The sequence below is a fragment of the Ahaetulla prasina genome, chromosome 4 (genome assembly GCF_028640845.1).
Source record: "Ahaetulla prasina isolate Xishuangbanna chromosome 4, ASM2864084v1, whole genome shotgun sequence".
Lineage (NCBI taxonomy): Eukaryota > Metazoa > Chordata > Lepidosauria > Squamata > Colubridae > Ahaetulla > Ahaetulla prasina.
In genome coordinates, this window is record NC_080542.1 from 5,763,351 (window position 1) to 5,785,121 (window position 21,771).

The following is a 21,771-nucleotide window of genomic DNA, read 5'->3' on the forward strand; positions in this document are numbered from 1 at the left end:
TCTGCTTAAACATCTCCAGTGTTGGAACACCCACAACTTCTGTTGGCAAATTGTTCTACTGATTAATTGTTCTGTCAGGAAATTTCTCCTCAGTTCTAGGTTTCCACCCATTGCTTCTTCTCCTGCCCTCAGGTTCTTTGGAGTATAGCTTGACTCCCTCTTCTTTGGGGCAGCTCCTTAGCTATTGGAACACTGCTATCATGTCTCCCCCGGTCCTTCTTTCCATCAGACTAGATTAGGGGTCGGCAACCTTAAACACTCAAAGAGCCATTGGGACCCGTTTCCCACAGAAAAGAAAACACCGGGAGCCACAAAAACCCTTCTCGTGCCTGACTATTTCTTCAGCGGCCACAAAACTAACATATGTAGTTGCATTAAATGTTCCTGTTTTCTTCTGAAACTTTTCTTTTCTTGGATTTATCCATGGTTGGCCGACCGGGGGTTGAAAAGCTCAATAAATTGTGTGCCGGCGGGTGTCGCACATTGGTGGTTGGTGACGCATATTTTGAGTGACAGGGAGCCTCAGCGGAGGGGTGAAAGAGCCAATTGTGGCTCCAGAGCCACATGCGGCTCCAGAGCCACATGCGGCTCCAGAGCCTCAGGTTGCTGACCCCTGGACTAGACATACCCAGTTTCAGCAACCATTCTTTATATGTTTTAGCTTCTAGTCCCTTAATCAAGGGTGGGCTGCTGGGGATTTGCAGGGGTTTGGGAGACCCTCTAGCTAAGATTCTGTGCAGTTCAGAGACCGCCCCAAATCCCACTCTTGGCTGGCCCCTCCCACACCACCCGTCCCAGGAGTCCCCACATGGCCCGTTTTGTATGCAGGTAAGTGCCGGGCATGCGTGGAGGCTCAGGTAGGGCGAAAAACGGGCCTACTGGAAGTTCAGGGAGGCCAGAAACAGGACCGTTTCCAGCCTCGAGAGGGCCTCCGGAGCCTGGGGAGGCCATTCTTGTCCTCCCGGAAGCTCGAGAAAAGCCCCGGGGAGGGCAAAAATGCCCTGCCCTTCCGCCGTAATGCAGGAAGCCGACTAGCCACGCCCACCATGGCCACTCCCACCCAGCAACCGGGCAGAGAAAACCCCTTGCTAAAATTTTTGAAGCCCACCCTCCTGCCCTTAATCATCTTTGTTGCTCTTCTCTGCAACTCTTTCCAAGATCATCCCAGCAGGCCATTAAAATAATAATAATAACAACAACAATAACAACAACAAGAAGGACCTCTTTCTTCCGTGACAAAAAATGAGAATTTGTCAGCCACTGACAAGATATAAACAACAAAACAAAAAAGAGGCAATATTTTGAGGTAGGCCCCACTCAGTTCCGCTTCTTGAAGGATTCCTTCTTTACACCTTGCAAATTGGGCTTTTGGAGGCTGGATGCGGCGACGATCGTAACTCAACCCGAGGTAGGATTGGGGGAAGAAAAAAAAAAAGATTGAGAAATCCCTGGAGGTCTCCTTGCAAACGGGAACCTGCAAGCTACCACTTTGCTGGAGAACAATCGGCGAAAGGGGACAAAAGGACTCTGCCAGGATTCTGAAATGGGTCGGTGGGTGGGTGGGAAGCCAGCCGGGCCTCTTAGCCCTGGAAGAGCAGCAATGACAGCGAAGGATAATACTTCTTAGGATGTTCTTTGTGTGACGGGTTGGGAAGTGGAGAACTTCCAGAGTGGACCAGGTTGAGAAGAAGACATTGCTGGATGAATTGGCCTTTTTTTTTTTTTACGAGAAGGGCTGGGGTGCAGCTTCGAAAGAGGAAGGAAGGGGCAGGCAAGCAGAGGAACAGGGTAGAGAGGGAAAAAAAAAAGAGGGAACCAAGGCGAGATAGGTAGATCGAAAGGAAGAGAGGAATTCATCAAGGACAGGGAGAAGAAGACACCCCCCCTCCGCCCAAAATCCCACTTGGACATCTTGGAGAATTGGTGACCACTGAGGCGAGGACAAAGACGAGACAAATCTCACCTGCTGAGGTCCAGAAGAAAACCAGAAGAAAACCCATCCAGGAGAAGAGAGAGAGAAACAACGACGTCCCACGAAGGAGGCAGCTAATCGAGGTAGACTTCGAAAGAGGAGAAGACCTTCAGAGAGAAGGTGCCCGTAAAGACGTGGGTTGGAGCCTTCCGAAGGTCGGGGAGAAAGAGGAACTGGCGTTGGGTCGTCTACCATGTCCCAAGGAGGCTACTTTGAGGGCGAGAGGCACTACCAAGCTCTAGAAATGGCTCCCGCGCGGTCCGCTGGAAGCGACTTGGCCCCGTTGTGTGAATCGGAGTTGGCTTCCTACATCGGGGACGAGCAGTTGCTCTCAGAGTTGCTGCAAGGCAACCAGCAGAGGCTGTCCAAGGGGACCTCCTTCCCAAGCTACTTCCCCACCGACCCGTACCCCTTCCTCTCTTTCGGAGGGGAACGCAAAGGCCTGGCCCCCTTTGACCCGCGATCGGTTGCTGTCAAGGAAGAACCTCGAGGCGGAGAGGCAGGGCGAGGGCCCGCACGCCACCCGTACAGTTCTGTGCACTTGCCGGCTGCCCACTGTGCCCAGGTGACCCTCACCCAACCGGGACCGCGGACCGGACAAGCTTTGAGAGTGCTCAAGGTAAGGATGGAGAAGACCCTCCCCCACCCCTCCGTTACCCTTCTCTAACCTGGAGACCCCCAATTCTACCCGCCAACAGGAAAACAACAGATGGACTAAAGGAGACATGGTTAGCAATCTTCCGATATTTGAGGGGCTGCCCACAAAGAAGAGACGGTCAACCTGATGGCAGGATAAGAAGCAATGGATGGAGACTCATCAAAGAGAGGAGCAACCTGGAATTAAGGAGAAACTTCCTAACAGGGGGGGACAGTTAACCAGTGGAACAGCTTGCCACCAGAAGTTGTGGGTGCTCCATCACTGGAGATTTTTTTTAAGAAGAGACTGGACAGTCATTTGTCTGAAATGGGATTGTGTCTGCTGCTTGAGCAGGGGGTGGGACTAGAAGACCTCCAAGGTCCTTTCCGGGCTCAATTCTGATTGATACGTTGACCTCCTAGAATATTATCACTACAAGTAGGAAGTCTTTAAAATTCAGTTATACACGCATGGTCTTCTTCACCCTGAAGAACAGAAGAGAATAACAAAGTTTGACGGGACCTCAAATGTCTGCTCAAGCAGGAGACCCTGTACCATTTCAGGCAAATGGTTGTCCAATCTCTTCTTAAAAATCTCCACGGTTGGAGCACCCACAACTTCTGGAGGCAAGTTGTTCCACTGGTTATTTGTTCTCACTATCAGGAAATTTCTCCTTATTTCTAGGTTGCTTCTCTCCTTGATGAGTTTCCACCCGTTGCTTCGTCTTCTACCCTCAGGTGCTTTGGAGAATAGCTTGACTCCCTCTTCTCTGGGGCAGCCCCTCAAATATTGCAAGACTGCTATCATGTCACCCCGGGTCCTTCTTTTCACTAGACTAGACTTACTCAATTCCTGCAACCGTTCTTCGTGCGTTTCAGCCACCAGCCCTCTAATCGTTTTCGTTGCTCTCCTCTGCACTTGGAAAGTACTGTTTTGCATCTTGTTTGACCTATTGACACCAGGGGTGAAATGCTCCCGGTTCGGACCGGATCACCCGATCCGGTAGCGATGGCAGCGGGTGGTTCGGAGAACCGGTAGCAAAAATCCCTGCCCCCCCCCTCCCACCCATGCCCAGCTGAGCCGCGCGATCATCAGAGCCTTTTTTTTTACTTTTAAAAGCATTTTTTCTACAACTTCTTCAGCCGAATAGGTTGTTAAAAAAAATGCTTTTAAAAGTAAAAAAAAAAAAGGTTGCACGCCACAGCTGATCACCCCCCTGCGCACGCTGTTCTACTTACCCCATGCCTCCTTTTGCCCTGCTCTGCATGCGCGCTCACCTCGCATTTGGTGCGTGGTGGGCACTGCGCTTGCGTGCGCAGCGCTCGTGCAAAGCCAGCGAACCGGTAGGAAACCGGTTCAGATTTCACCACTGACTGACAGCCCATCGCTCAGGGAAGGGTTGGTTGGTGGGAGAGCAGAAGAAAACGGGTACAATTCCCTGGATTCTGCTGGCGGGATAGGATGAGTCAGGAGGCTACGTACTGGGTTCTCAGTTGGTTTTCTACAGCACCCTTGGTTTCCTGGGAGAAGGACTGAAAGGGGATCTTCTCCTGCGCTGTTGATGATCCATAATTGGACACAAAAAGAAGGAAGAACGGAGGCAAGAAAGGATAAAGTGGCGTTTATCAGTGCTGGGAACTTTAAGGTGGGTGGACTTCAACTCCCAGAATTCTGGAAATTGAAGTCCCCCCCTGCCATCTTAAAAGTTTTCAAGGTTGAGAAACACTGGATTAAAGACAGCATTGAACTGTGTTTAGTGTTTAAAAACCTCTGGGTTTCACGTCATTTTACCACCGGGTTCGCTGCGCGCCAAAAATGTCAGTGCTCGAGCGAACCGGCTGAATACCACCGCTGATCAAAGAGTTAATTTAGAGGATATAGCTTTGGGTAACGAAGTCAAATATTTAATAGAAAAGGTACGTTTTCCAGAGTCCCTGTTTTTAATTCCTTTCCCTAACAATTACAGATTCTGTAACGTCCCCATTTTAGGATTCTCCTTCTTCTTCTCGTGCCATATCCGTCATCGGACGTTGGCGATCATGTTAGCAATCCTGTTTTTGTCAACAGCCGTGTGAAAAAGTGCAGCTGAGTGTTGTCCAAACCAGTCCCTTAGGTTTTGAAGACATGATATTCTTCTGCCTGGACCTCATTTGTTTTCCATCTTTCCCTGGGAGAATTAAGTGAAGGATACCGTATTTTTCTGGGTGTCGCGTCACACGTCCGAAATATTCTGACTTTCGCTTTTTAAATGGCTTTGATGCTTTCCCAGGTGGCTTATTATCCCCTTCTCATTTGTGAGTTTGTCAACCCAGCTTATACGTAAACAGCCGCCTGTCAATCCACATTTCAAATGCTTCTCGTTTCTTCAAGTGGTTTGTTGTTGTTTTTTCCGTCAGAGACCAACTCTCCACTCCGTAGAGCAGGATAGAAAAGGAGGCAACAGCTGACAGGCCTGATTTTCAGTCTTAAGCTTGTGCCGTGACCGCAGAAGACCTGCTTTCATTTCGAAGAATTTTAGATTAGAGACTAGAATTCTAGAATTTTAGGATTGTAGTCTCATTTAACTGGGCTTTGTATTTCGATTTTGCAAAATTTTTATTGCTAATGTTGGCCTCCTCTTTTCTCTGCGTGGGGTTCCCGCAGTCTTTCTCCCCTCATCAAAGGAGCCCCAAGAAACCAGGAAAATGGGACAGTTCACAGAGATAAAAAAAAAAACAATCATGGCTCTGTTACGGTTTTTAAAGGCAGTTCAGCCACGCCAAACATAATAAGCAGGACAAAAACGTAACACGAAGACCTGTTAAGAAAACTGGAGGTATTAAGTGGATCTTCTCTGTTTCCCCCAAAATAAGACCCAACTGGAAAATTAAGTCCTAGCATGATTTTTCGGGATGCTCGTAATATAAGCCCTACCCCCAAAATAAGCCCCAGTTAAGATTGCCTGCAGAAGCTGTGAATGCTCCAACACTGGAAATTTTTAAGAAAATGTTGGATAGCCATTTGTCTGAAATGGTGTAGGGTTTCCTGCCTGGGCAAGGGGATGAACTAGAAGACCTCCAAGGTCCCTTCCAACTCTGTTATTATGTTATGCTTTGTTAAGATTGTCAGCCAGATGGATGCATTTAGTACCGTATTTCCCCAAAAATAAGACCCAACTGGAAAATAAGTCCTAGCATGATTTTTCAGGAGGCTCGTAATATAAGCCTTACCCCCAAAATAAGACCCAGTTAAGATTGTCAGCCAGATGGATGCATTTAATATCGTATTTCCCCAAAATAAGACCTAACCAGAAAATAATCCCTAATGTGTCTTTTGGAGCAAAAGTTAATATAAGACCTGGTCTTATTTTCGGTGAAACACGGTTCCTGACAAACCATGATTTAAATCAAGCCGGTGTCAGCATTCCAGAAAAAAACCCCAAGTAAAAACTCCAAAGCAAGCGTCTGTCAAAATTCTATGTACTAGGATTACTATTTACTAAGAGCTCTGAGAAGCAAATCTTGTCCAATCTCACACAAACATGAGTTGTTCATGGCTTGGCGCGATGGTGGACTTTAACATCACAACGGAACCCTCACCAGTTTGTGTTGATCCCTGTCAATCAAAGCTGGGGACGACAGCGGCGTCTAACAACCCATAATTACTTCAGTCATGGGCCTATTATGGCAGGTGAAGAGACCCACGATGGCTGATATCAAAAGGATAACTTCAGGTCTCAGATGGAATTCTCAAGAACTTCTTCTCGAGAACTTCTCGAGAACTTCTCAAGAACTTCAAGAGCACAGTTTGACCCGTTCTCATCCCATAAAACCACGAAAAGAGGGACCTTCCCACCTATTTTGAGGGCCCTCTTGTAGATGAGATGGGACGCGGGGTATATTTAATTGCAGAAATCGGTGGGAAACAGGAGAATTAGAGTTAAGGTCCCTAGTGCACCCCAACTTGAAGAAGCCTTCTTATACAGCCAACAAGACTTAGCCGTTTTTGCAAGCGCTTTGAAAGTTTGTAAAGGCGGAGTCGGTTCTTTCTCAGGGAAAAGTTGGGTCAGTTATGGGATGTTTCAACACAATTCCCCCCCCCTTTTCCCCCCTGGATTAATGATTACCGCAGCTGTGGTTACCGCAGTTTTCCATTTTGGGAACCTGGGAATGAGCGACAAGGAGAAGCTTCCACCAAGATGGAAGATAAATAAACTGGGGCTCCCGTAAAATATTTCGTGGCGTGGGTCTAAACGCACTTATTGTGTAGATCAAACACAAAGAAGGATGTGTGTTTTTAGACGGATGGAAGGGGGAAACAAACTCGGTGACGCTTCAAGGCGAGGGAGAGAGAGAGAGCTGGCGAAGGCCGGTTCAGGAAAAACATGCGAAACCCTTTCTTTCGCCCGAAGATCTAAAGAAATATTATGAAAATATTTATGGGAAGTTTTGCAAGGGCTGCTTTTGAGCCAAACGGCCGAGCAGGGAGATTGGCCCTCCCTAAAATCCAGGACAATGGGAGGAAACCCGACCGTTCCCGTAGGAATTCAGAAATCCACATATGTGAAATTGTGGCATTCAAGACTGGGGGGGATTTTCATCCCCTGGCCTGAGATAAATATAATTTCCACAACTTGTCGGAAGGAAGAAAATGCCCACTTCCCTTTGATAGTAATTTAAATGAAGTTGAAATATCTTGGAATCATTGGAAATAACAAAATAAGGGACCTTGGAGGTCTTCTAGTCCAACCCCCTGCTCGGACAAATGGTTGTCCAACCTCTTCTTCAAAAACCTGCAGCGATGGAACACCCACAACTTCTGGGTGGCAAGCTGTTCCACTGGTTAATTGTTCTCATTGTCAGGAAATTTCTCCTTAGTTCTAAGTTGCTTCTTTCCTTGATCAGTTTCCACCCATTGCTTCTTGTTCTGCCCTCAGGTGTTTTGGAGAATAGGTGGACCCAGGGGTGGGCTTCAAAAAATTTAGCAAGGGGTTCTCTGCCCGGTTGCTGGGTGGGTGTGGCCATGGTGGGCGTGGCCTATTTATCCTCCTGCACCACAAGGGGGGGCATTTTTGCGCTTCCCGGGTTCCGGAGGCTTTCCTCGAGCCTCCGGGATGACGAAAATGACCTCCCCAGAGGCCCTCCAGAGGCCTTCCAGAGGCCAGAAACGGACTCCTGAGAGGGAAGGGGTGGAGTGGGCGGGGCCAACCAGGAGTGGGATTTGGGGGTTCTCCGAACTACACAGAATCTTAGCTAGAGGTTCTCCCAAACCCCTGAGAACCCCCAGAAGCCCCCCCCGGGTGAACCCCCTCTTCTTTGGGGCAGCCTCTCAAATATTGGAAAACTGCTCTGGTGTCACCCCTAGTCCTTCTTTTCCTTAAACGTGGCATTCCTAATTAATTCCTGCAACCCCAATTTTTCCACCCCATCTAAGTTGCTGTTTAGGAAATGAATTGCCCATCTTAATTTTTTTTTTTTTTTACATCTCTGCTCTTTTCTTTCGTTATTCTCTCGTTTCGACTCTGTAGGTTTTGAAAAATAGAGCGGACAACCATTCGATCAGGATGGCTTAAGATCTCCAGCCTTGAGTAGGGGGTTGGACTAGAGGACCTCTGAGGTCCCTTCTAGCCCTAGAAGATTCTTGGTTCTGAGTTCTTATCCTTCCTCCGCTCTTCTCCTAAACTTGGAGACATCTAGGATTTATTTATTTTTGGGGAGGAGTGGGGGATTAAGACTAGAATAAATTTCCCCATCGCTTGTTCTTTTACTTATTACGCAACCGTAGTTTGAAACAACACAATTCAAATGTCTTTCACACAGAATTCTTGCAACTTTATTCTAGTCTTAATCCCCCACTCTTAATCCCCCAAATCTGAAATCCATCCTTTAAAAAGAAATAATAAATCACTCTTTAACTTTTTCCATCTCAGTTTTTCTTAAACTCAAACTTTTGTTTTAATAAAGAGTGTTTGGGGCAGGGGTGAAATCCAGCAGGTTCTGACAGGTTCTGGAGAACCGGTAGCGGAAATTTTGAGCAGTTCGGAAAACCGGCAAATACCATCTCTGGCTAGCCGCAGAGTGGGGAGGGAATGGGGATTTTGCAGTATCCTTCCCTCAGGAGTAGGGAGGGAATGGGGATTTTGCAATATCCTTCCCTCAGGAGTGGGGAGGGAATGGGGATTTTGCAGTATCCTTCCCTCAGGAGTGGGGTGGGAATGGGGATTTTGCAGTATCCTTCCCTCAGGAGTGGGGAGGGACTGGAGATTTTAGTATCCTTCCCCTGGAGTGGGGTAGGAATGGGGATTTTGCAGTATCCTTCCCTCAGGAGTGGGGAGGGACTGGAGATTTTGTAGTATCCTTCCCCTGGAGTGGGGTAGGAATGGGGATTTTGCAGTATCCTTCCCTCAGGAGTGGGGAGGGACTGGGGATTTTGTAGTATCCTTCCCCTGGAGTGGGATAGGAATGGGGATTTTGCAGTATCCTTCCCTTGGAGTGGGGAGGGAATGGAGATTTTGCAGTTTTCTTCCCTCAGGAGTGGGGAGGGAATGAGGATTTTGTAGTATCCTTCCCCTGGAGCGGGGTGGGAATGGGGATTTTGCAGTATCTTTTCCTCAGGAGTGGGGAGGGAATGGGGATTTTGCAGTATCCTTCCCCCAGAGTAAGGTGAGAATGGAGATTTTGCAATATCCTTCCCCTGCCATGCCCACCAAGCCACGTCCACAGAACCGGTAGTAAAAAAAATTGGATTTCACAACTGGTTTGGGGACTCAACTTCTCATCTCCAAATAACTGGAGGAAGCGAAGCTTTCCTTATCGTAAGCTTTATTTTCTTTAACTTTCTTTAACTCCTCACGGATAGGTGAGCAAGAAAAAAACCTGAGAGCAGAAAAAGACACAGTTGAATTTGTCCTGCGAGTTTTTTTTTCTTGCTTCTTTTCATTTGTTTATATTAGCTTTTTGTTCTTTATTTTATTAGTATGATTACTTTTTATTTTATTTTTAATTAATTAACTTATTATTAATAAGAATGCAAAGGTCAGGTCAGAAAAGTGGACATTTTTCCTGAGGGAGGGTGAATGTCCCTTGCTGTGACTTTCAACCCCAAATCTATTTCTATTATTATACTTTACTGGATCTGGTTTTCAGGTTGATCCAGTCCTTGCAGATTCTTATTTTTTAGGAACCTGCGCTGCAGTTTTTAATGTGGTTTTTGAGCGTCAAACTGAGGAGAAACCGTAGGGGCGAGTTTCGAACGCTTTAAAAAGTGGGTCTTTGATGTGTACGTGTGAGAGAGAGGGAAGGAGAGGGGGAGGGAAAGAGAGAGAGGGAGGGAAGGAGGGAGGGAAGGAGAGAGAGAGGGAGGGGAGAGAGAAAGAGAGACAGAGAGGGAAGGAAAGAGGGAGGGAGAAATGGGGAGGGAGGGGGAGGGAGGGAGAAGGAGAGAGAGAAAGAGAGACAGAGAGAGAGGGAGAGAGAGGAGGGAGAGAGAAGGAAGGAGAGAGAGAGAGAGAAAGAGAGGAAGGAAGAAGGATGGGAGAAGGATGGGAGAAAGGGGAGGGAGGGAGAGAAAGAGAGAGGAGAAAGAGACAGAGGAAAGGAAGGAGGGAGGGAGAGAGCAATAGAGACAGAGAGAGGGAGGGAGGGGAGAGAGAGAGAGACAGAGACAGAGAGGGAAGGAAGGAGGGAGGGAGAAAGGGAGAGGGAGAAAGAGAAAGGAAGAGAGACAGAGGAAAGGAAGGAAGGAGGGAGGGAGGGAGAAAGAGAGACAGAGAGAGGGAGACAGGGAGAAAAAGAAGGAGGGAGAGAGAGAGAGAAAGAGACAGAGAGGAAGGAGGGAGGGAGAAAGGGGGAGGGAGGGAGAGAGGAGGGAGGGAGGGAGAAAGAGAGAGAGGGGAAGGGGAGAAAGAGAGAGAAGGAAGGAGGGTGGGAGAAAGGGGGAGGGAGGGAGAGGGAGGGAAAAAGGGGGAGGGAGGGAGAGGGAGGGAGAAAGAGAGACAGAGGAAAGGAAGGAGGGAGGGAGAGAGAGGGAGGGAAGGAGGGAGAACATAGACCTGACTTTGGGGGGAGAGAAAGGAAATGACCATTAAGGGGGACTTTGAGATGCTGCTCTGTGAAAAAGATATTCCTGTCTTGAATTTTATTGACGACAGCCCTTTGAGGTAGACTAGCTCAACAGACAGACACGGCTAGGATTTCAGGAAGGGCTGAAGTCAGAAGGAAGGTCAGAGAAGCAAGACTTTGAAAGCCTTCCCCATTTTTATTTGGTGCCAGCTGATACTAAATAAAACCAAGATAGGGTTCTCTTGAGTTTCTTTCTCATCTTTTCTTTCTTTCTCCGGAGGAGAAATCTTTTCCGCCCGTCTCTCCGTAAGGCCTACCTTGTTCCTTTCCCCTCCCTGTGGTTGGGTCGACTGTAAATTCCTTCACAGGGAGTCCCACTTCCCCTCCCCGAATAACAAGAGTTGGAAGGGACCTTAGAGGTCTTCTAGTCCAACCCCCTCCCCTCAGGCAGGAAACCCTGTACCATTTCAGCCCCCCCCCCCCCCGGTCGCCCAATCTCTTCTTGTAAACCTCCATGGATGGAGTAGCACACTCACAAATTCTGGTGGCGAGCCGTTCCACAGAAGAATTCTTCAAACTTGTGGGAAATTTCTCCTTGGTTCTCGCTTGCTTCGCTCCTTGATGAGTTTCCCTAATCCCTTGCCTTCTTATTCTTCCTGCCTTCAGGTCTAGTGGCGAGCCGTTCCACAGATTAATTGTTCAAACTCTCGGTTGCTTCTCTCTCCTTAATGCATTTCCATCTCTTTTGCTTCTTGTTCTTCCTGCCTTCAGGTGAGGTTCTACCAGGGATGAAATGCTCCCGGTTCGGACCGGATCGCGCGATCCGGTAGCGATGATGGCGGCTGGTTTGGAGAACTGGTAGCAAAAATCCCTGCCCTCCCCCCATGCCTAGTTGAACGGCACGATCATCAGAGGGTTGGGGTTTTTTTACTTTTAAAAGCATTTTTTCTTCGGCCGAAAAAATGCTTTTAAAAGGTAAAAAAACGAAAACTCTGATGATCGCACGGCTCGGCTGGGATCGTCAAAGCCTTTTAAAAGCATTTTTTCTTCTTTTTTACTTTTAAAAGCATTTTTTCTATTTTTCTTCGGCCGAAGAGGTTGTAAAAAAATGCTTTTAAAAGGCTCTGACAATCCCAGCTGAGTTACCTGATCTCAGAGGCTTTTCTTTTTTTAAAAAAAGGCAAAAAAAAAAGCTTTTAAAAGAAAACAAAAGCCTCTGATGATCGGGCAACTCAGCCGGGATCGTCAGAGCCTTTTAAAAGCATTTTTTTACAATCTCTTTGGCCAAAGAGAGTTTTATTTACTTTTAAGAGGTTTTACTTACTTTTAAAGTTAAAAAAAAGCATCTGATGATCGCACGGCTCAGCTGGGATCGTCAGAACCCTTTAAAAGCACTTTTTCTACAACCTCTTTGGCCAAAGAGGTTGTAAAAAATAAGCTTTTAAAGGGTTCTGGCGATCAGGAAACTCAGCTGGGATCGTCAGAACCCTTTAAAAGCTTTTTTTCCTCTGGCGATCCCAGCTGAGTTGCCTGATCATCAGCGGTTTTTAAAAGCATTTTTTCTACAACCTCTTGGGCGAAAGAGGTTGTAGAAAAAAATGCTTTTAAAAGTAAAAAAAAAAAAAGTTGGCCACACCCACCCAGATTAACCCCCCCTCCCAGAACCGGTAGTAACATATTTTACATTTCACCACTGGGTTCAATCCACGCTTCTCTAATTTCTCCTTCTCCCCGCCTGCAGGGCCCGGCCTGCAGCTCGTCTCCTCCTTGCGGCAACCCCAAGGGAAAGAAATCGGTGAACAAGGACAGCCTGGAGTACCGCCTGCGTCGCGAACGCAACAACATAGCAGTGCGCAAGAGCCGCGACAAAGCCAAGCGGCGGGTAATGGAGACGCAGCAGCGCATGGTGGAACTCCTAGGGGAGAACGAGCGGCTGCGCAGCCGGGTGGAACAACTGATGCAGGAAACCGAGACCCTCCGGGATATTTTCCGCCAAGTGCCCGAAGCCGCCGGCTTGATCAAGGGTCTCGGGGGTTGCAGTTGAAGCTGGATGGGGGGTTGGCACCCAAGGTGCCAAGAGGAGGCGGGGGGGATATGACTGCAATCTAGAAGAACAAAGCTTTTGCAATGTGTAAATTTAAAAAAAAGTTATTATTTTTTTGGCTTGGCTTTAAACATCTCTGGTGGTGAATTTTTTTTTATATATAGTTTATTGATACATTTACAATTAACATACATATGTTAATTGAACAGTGAACAGTGTAATATTCGGGTCAATTGCTTCCATAATAATATATATATAATAACAATAATAATAATAACACGGCTATGGATGAAGCATGTAACAGTGATACCCATTGTCATCGGGGCACTTGGTACCATGTTCAAGAATTTTACAAAACACATCAAGAAATTGCAGATTCCTGCAAGAACACCAGCGGAATTGCAGAAAAACTGCGCTACTCGGAACATCGTACATCTTAAGAAGGTACTTGGTTGATACCTAGGACACTGGCAGCAACCCGTATCAACCATTAGTACCAGTCAATGGTATTTGTGACGCATTTTTAAATGTTCGGTTGACTGAGTTTCATGTTTAATGACTAAAAGAGATAATAATATTAATATTAATGATAATATTTTCCCAGCTCCTAATTTCTACTTCTATTTTCCAGCCAGTTACAAAACAAATCCCATATTTGAAAATATTCCGTATCTTCCTTCTCTTTTCTCTTTAACGTCAGTCTATCCCAGGGGTCGGCAACCTTAAACACTCAAAGAGCCATTGGGACCCGTTTCCCACAGAAAAGAAAACACGGGAGTCACAAAACCCTTCCTGTGCCTGACTATTTCTTGAGCGGCCACAAAACTAGCATATGAAGTTGAATTAAATGTTCCTGTTTTCTTCTGAAACTTTTCTTTTCTTGGATTTATCCATGGTTGGCCGAGTGGGGGTTGAACAGCTCAGTAAATTGCGTGCCGGCGGGTGTCGCACATTGGTGGTTGGTGACGTATATTTTGAGTGACAGGGAGCCGCAGCAGAGAGGTGAAAGAGCCACATGCGGCTCCAGAGCCGCAAGTTGCTGACCCTTGGTCAGTGGTGGGATTCAAATAATTTAACAACCGGTTCTCTGCCCTAATGACCAGCTGGGTAGGCGTGGCTCGGTGGTCATATGACCATGTGGGCGTGGCCAACTCAACATCACTCACGTCGATGGGCACTTCGCCTTAGCTGTTACAATGTAATAAGGGTTAACCGGAGAGGCAGTTTCTGTAAGTAGGGCAATAAAGATTAGTGTCAGTTTTGGAAGCCAATTTTCTTTTTTTCTTGCTTCTTAACTGCCACATATTTTAGCTGGGGAGGAGGGTTGTTGTTGGAGCGGTAGAAAGTTAGTCATAACAACATTCCGTATTCAGGGACATCCTGCGTCTGATGGAGACTGCCTGAAGATTGTATCCAATTGATTGGATAATGTGATGAACTTGTGGGTGTGGGGCAGGGCTGTGAATTGTCAACTGGGTGTGGAAAACCTGGAAGATTTCAGTTTCGGGTTTTCCCAGCTGTGCCAACATGACATCTCTAATAAATTGGAACTTTGCGGAACCTCAAGCCTCAGAGCCTTATTTCGTTGGGGGTGTTCCTTGGAACCCTGACAATTAGGCTAGAAACAACACCAGAATGTTTCAGTTCCTTACAGGATTAGCTCTGTAAAGTGGGAAAAAAACAAAATAAGATTTCTTCCAACAACCGGTTCTCCGAACTGCTTCGAAAGTTAACCGGTTCTACCAAATGAGTGTGAACTGTCTAAATCCCACCATTAGGTCTATCCATTTCTGAGCAATCTAATGTTCTTTTTTAAAAAAATTACGTCTTCTTCACTTGGGAGTTTCCTCATTTTTCCAATACTATGCAAATACAATTCTGTCAAGGCGTGCAATCTTAAATACAAATTCCCTTTTGTATTTGCTGGCTGGGGAATTCTGGGAGTTGAAGTCCATAATTCTTCATGCTTCCAAATTGAAAAACCCTGGTTTCGATCTACCTAGGATGAGACACGACCCTTCCGAAGCATCTTCCAACATCTGAAGCCGATTTGGTGGAGGTAAAAAGTTTTTAGAATGGAAGGGAGGTGAGCCCAACTCTCATGAGAGAATGGGGGTATACCTTCCCAAAGCTAAATATAAATATTTTGTCCATCTCACCCACGTGTCCCTTTTGGTGGCATCTAGTTGAATGTGGTCCCATCCATTTCATTCTTAAAAACTCCTTGAAGTGAGATCACTTTACATGCAGAGGTGAAATCTAAAAATTTTCTCTACTGGTTCTGTGGGCGTGGCTTAATTGGTGGGTGTGGCTTGGTGGTCAGGTGACCCAGTGGGCATGGCTTGGTGGTCAGGTGATTGAATGGGCATGGCCAATAATAATAAATAATAAAAATAATAAAGTATACAAAACTTGGGACTGCACCAGTCTACCTTCTTTAAAAATAGAGGCACCGGTTTACTAATTGCCTTTTTTTGAGAGTGCACTGGTCTACCTTCTTTAAAAATAGAGGCACCGGTTTACTAATTGCCTTTTTTTGAGAGCGCACTGGTCTACTTTCTTTAAAAATAGAGGCACCGGTTTACTAATTGCCTTTTTTTGAGAGTTGGCAATTGACTCATATTTATGACAGTGGCAGTGTCCCGGGGTCACGCGATTCCCCTTTTGCGACAGTCCAACAAGCAAAATCAGTGGGGAAAGCCAAATTCACTTAACAGCCGTGCTCCTATCTTATCGAATATAGGGGTTCCCTTAATGACGGAGGCCAGGGAGGTCATAAAACGGGGGCGAAAAATCCACTTGACACATGTCTCACTTTGGGACAAAAATGTGGGGCTTAGTTATAGATTACCTCTACTTTTAAGTGAAAGGGACGCGGTGGCTTAGTGGGTAAGACGCTGAACTTGTCGATTGAAAGGTCGGCAGTTCAGCGGTTCGAATCCCTAGTGCCGTGTCATGGGGTGAGCTCCCATTCCTTGTCCCAGCTTCTGCCAAACTAGCAGTTCGAAAGCACTGCTTAAAAATGCAAGTAGAAAAATAGGGACCACCTTTGGTGGGAAGGTAACGGTGTTTCCGTGCACCTTTGGCGTTGAGTCATGCCGGCCACATGACCACGGAGACGTCTTCGGACAGCGCTGGCTCTTTGGCTTTGAAACGGAGATGAGTCGGGAACAACTAGCACGTATGTGCGAGGGGAACCTTTACCTTTTACTTTCAAGTGAATTGAGTCAGTGGTTGGACCCCGGCGGCCTAGAAAGCAAGTTGAAGCTTTTTGAGTTACTCTTTGTTTAGAAAAATGAAGGGAAGGAAAAAAGAAAGAAAAAAAGAAAATAAGCAGGAAGGAAGTATTTTTAATGTCCTCAGACAACCCAAAACAAGGGTCGATCCAAACAAACTGACTGGCATCCAATTCAGGAGCCGAAAAGTGCTTCACACGACAGATCTCAAAGGTGCTTTCCTTCCCCCTCCCCCGTACCGCACCACAAGGCAACCGGACTTCCTTTGTTTTTTCCTTGAAGACGTTTCACTTCTCATCCAAGCAGCTTCATCGGTTCGAGCTGGATGGTGGGAGGGGAAGACGGAAGGACTTGTTATTCCTTGCAATCCAAATGAGCCACTGCGCGCTATCCTTGGCTGCGTTAACGGAGGGACAGAATCCAGATCGCGTGAAGCTCTTGTACAACTCTGCAAAGCCTTAGTAAGACCAGGCGGGGAATACTTGCATCCAGGTGCGGGTTATACCGCAATGCAGTAAAAATGTGGAGACTCTAGAAAGAGTGCAGAGGAGAGCAACAAAGAGGATGAGGGCGCTGGAGGCTAAAACCTATGAAGAACGGTTGCAGGAACTGGGTATGTCCAGTTGAATGAGAAGAAGGAGTAGGGGAGACATGATAGCAGTGTTCCAATATTCAAGGGCAGTGGTTGAAATCTAAATTTCTTTCCTCCTGGTTCTGTGGGCGTGGGTTGGTGGGTGGGTGTGTCATGTGACTGGGTGGGCGTGGCTATCTGACTGGGGGATCAAAAGACAGAAACTCACTAACCATGTCCTGCTGGAGCAGGGTTGGGCTAGATGACCTCCAGGTCCCTGCCAGCCCTGGATTATCCTCTGAGGCTGCGTCTAGTGCCAGGTTTGTAGTCCTTCCTTCCTCTCCTTTTTCCTCCCTCCCTTCCTCCCCCTTTCTTTCTTTCTTTCTCTCTCTCTCTCTCTCTCTCTCTCTCTCTCTCTCTCTCTCTCTAACGAACGCCCCCATTTTTTGCCTAGCAGGCTTCAGCTTTTTCACCTTTTAGAAAATGCTTTTAAAAGTAAAAAAAAAAAAAAAAGCCCCTGATGATCAGGCACCTCAGCTGGGATCGACAGAGCCTTGTTTTAACCCTTTAAAAGCATTTTTTTAACTCTTTAAAAGCATTTTTTTATAACGGCCGAAGAGGTCGTTTAAAAAAGTGCTTTTAAAAGTAAAGAAAAAAGAAAAAAGGCTCTGACGATCGCGTGGCTCAGCTGGGCATGGTGGTGGTGGGGAGATTTTTGCTACCGGTTCTCTGAACCACCTGCCGCCGTCGCTACCGGATTGGGCGATCCTGTCTGAACCGGGAGCATTTCACTCCTGTTTTGAGGGGCGAACCTACGTGATGGCGAACCTACGGTGGCATGCGGAGCCATATCAGCGGGCACACGAGCTCAGCTTCAGAGTGCGTGCGCGTGCCGGCCAGCTGATTTTCGGGCCTTCTGGGCCCACCGAAAGTAGGGAAACAGGCTGTTTCCTGCCTCCGGAGGGCCTGGTGGGTGGTGGGGAAGGCCCGTTTTTCTCTCTCACCTGGCTCCAGAGCCTCTTTAGGAGTCTGGGGAGTCTGGGGACAGCAAAAAAGTCAGTTCCTGTCCAACTGGAAGTTGGCAAATTTCTGGCATCCAGAGACCCTCCAGAGGAGTGGGGAAGGCTGTTTTCGTCCTCCCCAGACTCATAGAGAGGCTCTGGAGCCAGGTGTGAGAGAGAAACAAGCCTTCTGGGCCATCGCGTGCGCATGTGCGGGGGCAGGGTGCATAAAATTATGGGTGTGGGCACATGTGCACACGACCCCCCTCGCCCCCCCTCCTGGCACACGATGGCAAAAAGGTTAGCCATCACTGGCATAAGGCATTCAGTTTGAGTAGGGGGTTGGACTAGAAGACCTCCAAGGTCCCTTGCAACTCTGTTATTGCCATTATTTTTATTCACCCCATTCTATTATTCTGTTATTATCTTTGTTCACCTCTAAGCCTTTTTACACACATATATCACACTCAGCTTTGGTCACCACAACATCAAAAAGATGTTGAAACTCTAGACAGTGTGCAGAGGTGAATTAGGGGACTCGAAGCTAAAACAGACGAAGAACAGTAGCAGGAAGTGGATATCTTTAATCTAATGAAGAGATAGGCTAGGGGTGACATGATAACTATATTTCAACATTTGAGGGGCTGCCACAAAGAAGGGGGGGGTGCCCACCAATTCTCCAAAGCACCCGAAGGCAGGAGGAGAAGCAACGGATGGAAACTAACCAAGGAGCGAAGCAACTTGGAACTAAGGAGAAATTTCCTGACAGGGAGAACAATTAATCAGTGGAACCACTTGCTTCCAGAAGTTGTGGGAGCTCCACCACTGAAAGCTTCCAAAAATGAGACTGGACAACCATTTCTCTGAAATGGTATAGGGCAGCGATGGTTAACCTTTTTGGTGCCAAATGTTGTGGTCCGCCAGCAGCCGACGGAGCTAGCAATGGAGTCGGACAGCGATGAGGCAGAGATGAGGCCAGGGCCATCGGGAAGTAAGGCTGCAAACTCCAGAGTCTCCAGAGACTGATAGTAGTGAGGCAGAGGAACAGGAGGACCCTGTTCCTAATGCACGCATGAGAAGAGCTACCAGAGCAGCTCAAGCAGAGAGGACAACTCAGGAGTAAGGCCAGGAGATGATTGGCCCCTCCCATAAGGCTTAAAACAGACCAGCGTTTGAGCTTTGCCGGAAAACAACGTTGTAGCTACGTCTTCTGCTTTGTCCTATGCTTCGTGTACGTCTTTGTTTTTGTGGCTTCTGGACGTTTGCCAGGAAGGGCCTTTGGCATTTTGCCTAATTGGACTGAGGTTTGTGAAATAACTGAGGAATTTGTGTTGGGAGGCATTTGTTTTACTTTGAGTTGACCGACACTGGGAATGAAGTAATTCCCAGCTGTTCGAATAAAGTTTGTTTTTCCACGGACTAAGTTTATTGCTACCTTCTTGGGCCTGGGTCACAACATGAGGGTCCAAAGCATGTGCGGGAACAGATGCGTGCATGCCCGAACCCCCAAAATGCAATGCGAGCATCCCCCATGCATGTGCCCCACCCCCGTGCATGTGGGTGCCCCGTTTTGGGTCTGGAAAGCCTCCTGTACCAACCTGCACCTCCACCCCCGCATGTGGCCCGCCCCCGCACATGCACGGCAGAAAACCAAAGACCAGGCGGCCATCAGGAGGCATGCGTGCAGGGGCTTAGTCTAGAAGACCTCCGAGGTCCCTTCCAACTCTATTGTTTTTTTTTTTATTTGCATTTATATCCCGCCCTTCTCTGAAGACTCAGGGCGGCTTACACTATGTCAGGCAATAGTCTTCATCCATTTGTATATTATATACAAAGTCAACTTATTGCCCCCGACAATCTGGGTCCTCATTTTACCTACCTTATAAAGGATGGAAGGCTGAGTCAACCTTGGGCCTGGTGGGACTTGAACCTGCAGTAATTGCAAGCAGCTGCTGTTAATAACAGACTGTCTTACCAGTCTGAGCCACAGAGGCCCTGTTCTGTTTTATGTTCTACCTGGCTTTAGCCTTCTCTCTGAGTGCCGTCGAGGCCACTTGGAGGTTTATCTGTGCCCCCCGGGGCAGGGGTGCTAGTCACTTACTTTCCCAACGGTTCGGAAATGTGAGCGCCCCCCCACCCCCCGTCCACATACACACCCGGCCTTCCATGCATGTGGTTTGCTGGCACGCGTGCCTCCCTAGCATGCGCCCGGCCTCAAAAAGGATGGCATAGAGCCGGCGTGGTTGGGAAGGCCCACCTACGATTTCTGCTACCGGTTCGGCTGAACCGGTATGAACCGGCTGAATCCTACCTCTGCCTCAGGGCCAGCCGAATTGTGCAAATGGGTGTGGAATCCTTCTTGGAACTGCTGACAAGGATTGCCTTGTAAACTGGAGGTAGGTGGCGCCTTATCCTTCCCCCTCTGTCAAGGGAGGGCCACTGAACGCTAAGATCGATGGCCTCTTTTGACCCCTCTTTCAAACCAGCGGGGCCTTCTCCGTCCAGCATGTGGACTTTGCCGTCTTCCAAAGAGGGGCCTTCGTCTTTCAAACGCAGATGGACCGCCGAATCTAGCCCTGAGGGCTTTGTTCTCCCGTGTTGTGCCGTGTGTTTGTGAGGTGGTTGTTTTGTTTCCCCGATGTACAGGATCTGCACATGTCTCAGAATAACAGAAGAGTGGGGAAGGGACCTCGGAGGTCTTCTAGTCCAACCCCCTGCCATGTGCCATTCTTACAGAAATGGTTGTCCAATCTCTTCTTTAAAAATTTCAGCGATGGCGTGCCCACAACTTCTGAAGAAAAGCCATCCTACTGGTTAACTGTTCTTACTGTCACAGGACATTTCTCCTTAGTTCTAGGTTGCTTCTCTCTTTGGTTAGTTTCCAAGAATTGTTTCTTGTCCTGCCTTCAGGTGCTTTGAAGAACAGGTTGTCTCCCTTCTTTCTTTGGGACAGCCCCTCAAATATTGGAAGACTGCTATCATGTCACCCGCAGTCCTTCTACGCATTAAATTTGACAAACCCAATTCCAACAACCGTTCTTCGTACATTTTGGCCTCCAGTCCTCTCGTCCTCTTTGTGGCTGTTCTCTAAACTCTTTCTAGAGTCTCCACATCTTTTTACATCGTGGCAACCAAAACTGGATGTAGGATTCCAAGTGTGGCCTTCCTTACCAAGGCCTTATAAAGTGGTATTAACACTTTTAACGTGATCTTGATTCTATCCCTCTGTTTATGCAACTTAGAACTGTGTTGGCTTTTTTGGCAGCTGCTGCACACGGCTGGCTCATATCTAAATGGTTGTCCACTAGATTTACAGATCCCTCGCATCCTGGACATAAACTGTTTCAATTCCTACCCTCAAAACGACGCTATAGAGCACTGCGCACCAGAACAACTAGACACAAGGACAGTTTTTTCCTGAATGCCATCACTCTGCTAAACAAATAATTCCCTCAACAAACTATTTACTAAATCTGCACTATTATTAATCTTCTCATCCTTCCCATCACCCATCTCCTTCCCCTTATGGCTGTATGACTGTAACTTTTTTGCTTGTATCCTTACAATTTATACTGATATTGATTGTTTCCTGATTGCTTATTTGTAGCCTATGACTATCATTAAGTGTTGTAAGTGTTGTACCTTGATGAAGGTACATTTTCTTTTATGTACACTGAGAGCATATGCTCCAAGACAAACTCCTTGTGTGTCCAATCACACTTGGCCAATAAAATTCTATTATTCTATTCTATTCTATTCTATTCTATTCTATTCTATTCTATTCTATTCTATTCTATTCTATTCTATTCTATTCTCTATTCCTATTTCTTATTTCTATTCTATTCTATTCTATTCTATTCTATTCTATTCTATTCTATTCTATTCTATTCTATTCTATTCTATTCTATTCTACTCTACTTTACTCTACTCTATTCCTATTTCTTATTTCTATTCTATTCTATTCTATTCTATTCTATTCTATTCTATTCTCTATTCCTATTTCTTATTTCTATTCTGTTCTGTTCTGTTCTGTTCTGTTCTCTATTCTCTATTCCCATTTCGTATTTCTGTTCTATTCTATTCTCTATTCTATTCCTATTTCTTATTTATTGCTTATTTTATATTTCATATTTCATATTTCATATTTCATATTTCTATTCTATTCTATTCTATTCTATTCTATTCTATTCTATTCTATTCTATTCTATTCTATTCTATTCTACTAAGACTCCAAGATCCCTCTCACAGTTATTACTGTTGAGCAAGGTCCC

The 21,771-nt window shown here is 46.7% G+C and overlaps 1 protein-coding gene across 1 annotated transcript; it reads left to right on the forward strand.

The window, feature by feature from the left end:
* The first annotated feature begins 1,322 nt into the window (after positions 1–1,322).
* Positions 1,323–14,570, forward strand: CEBPE (CCAAT enhancer binding protein epsilon). Its single transcript, XM_058183929.1, has 2 exons — positions 1,323–2,591; positions 12,390–14,570. Exons 1-2 carry the CDS (start codon positions 2,166–2,168, stop codon positions 12,690–12,692), a joined length of 729 nt encoding a protein of 242 aa, XP_058039912.1. The 5' UTR covers positions 1,323–2,165; the 3' UTR covers positions 12,693–14,570.
* The last annotated feature ends 7,201 nt before the right edge of the window (positions 14,571–21,771 follow it).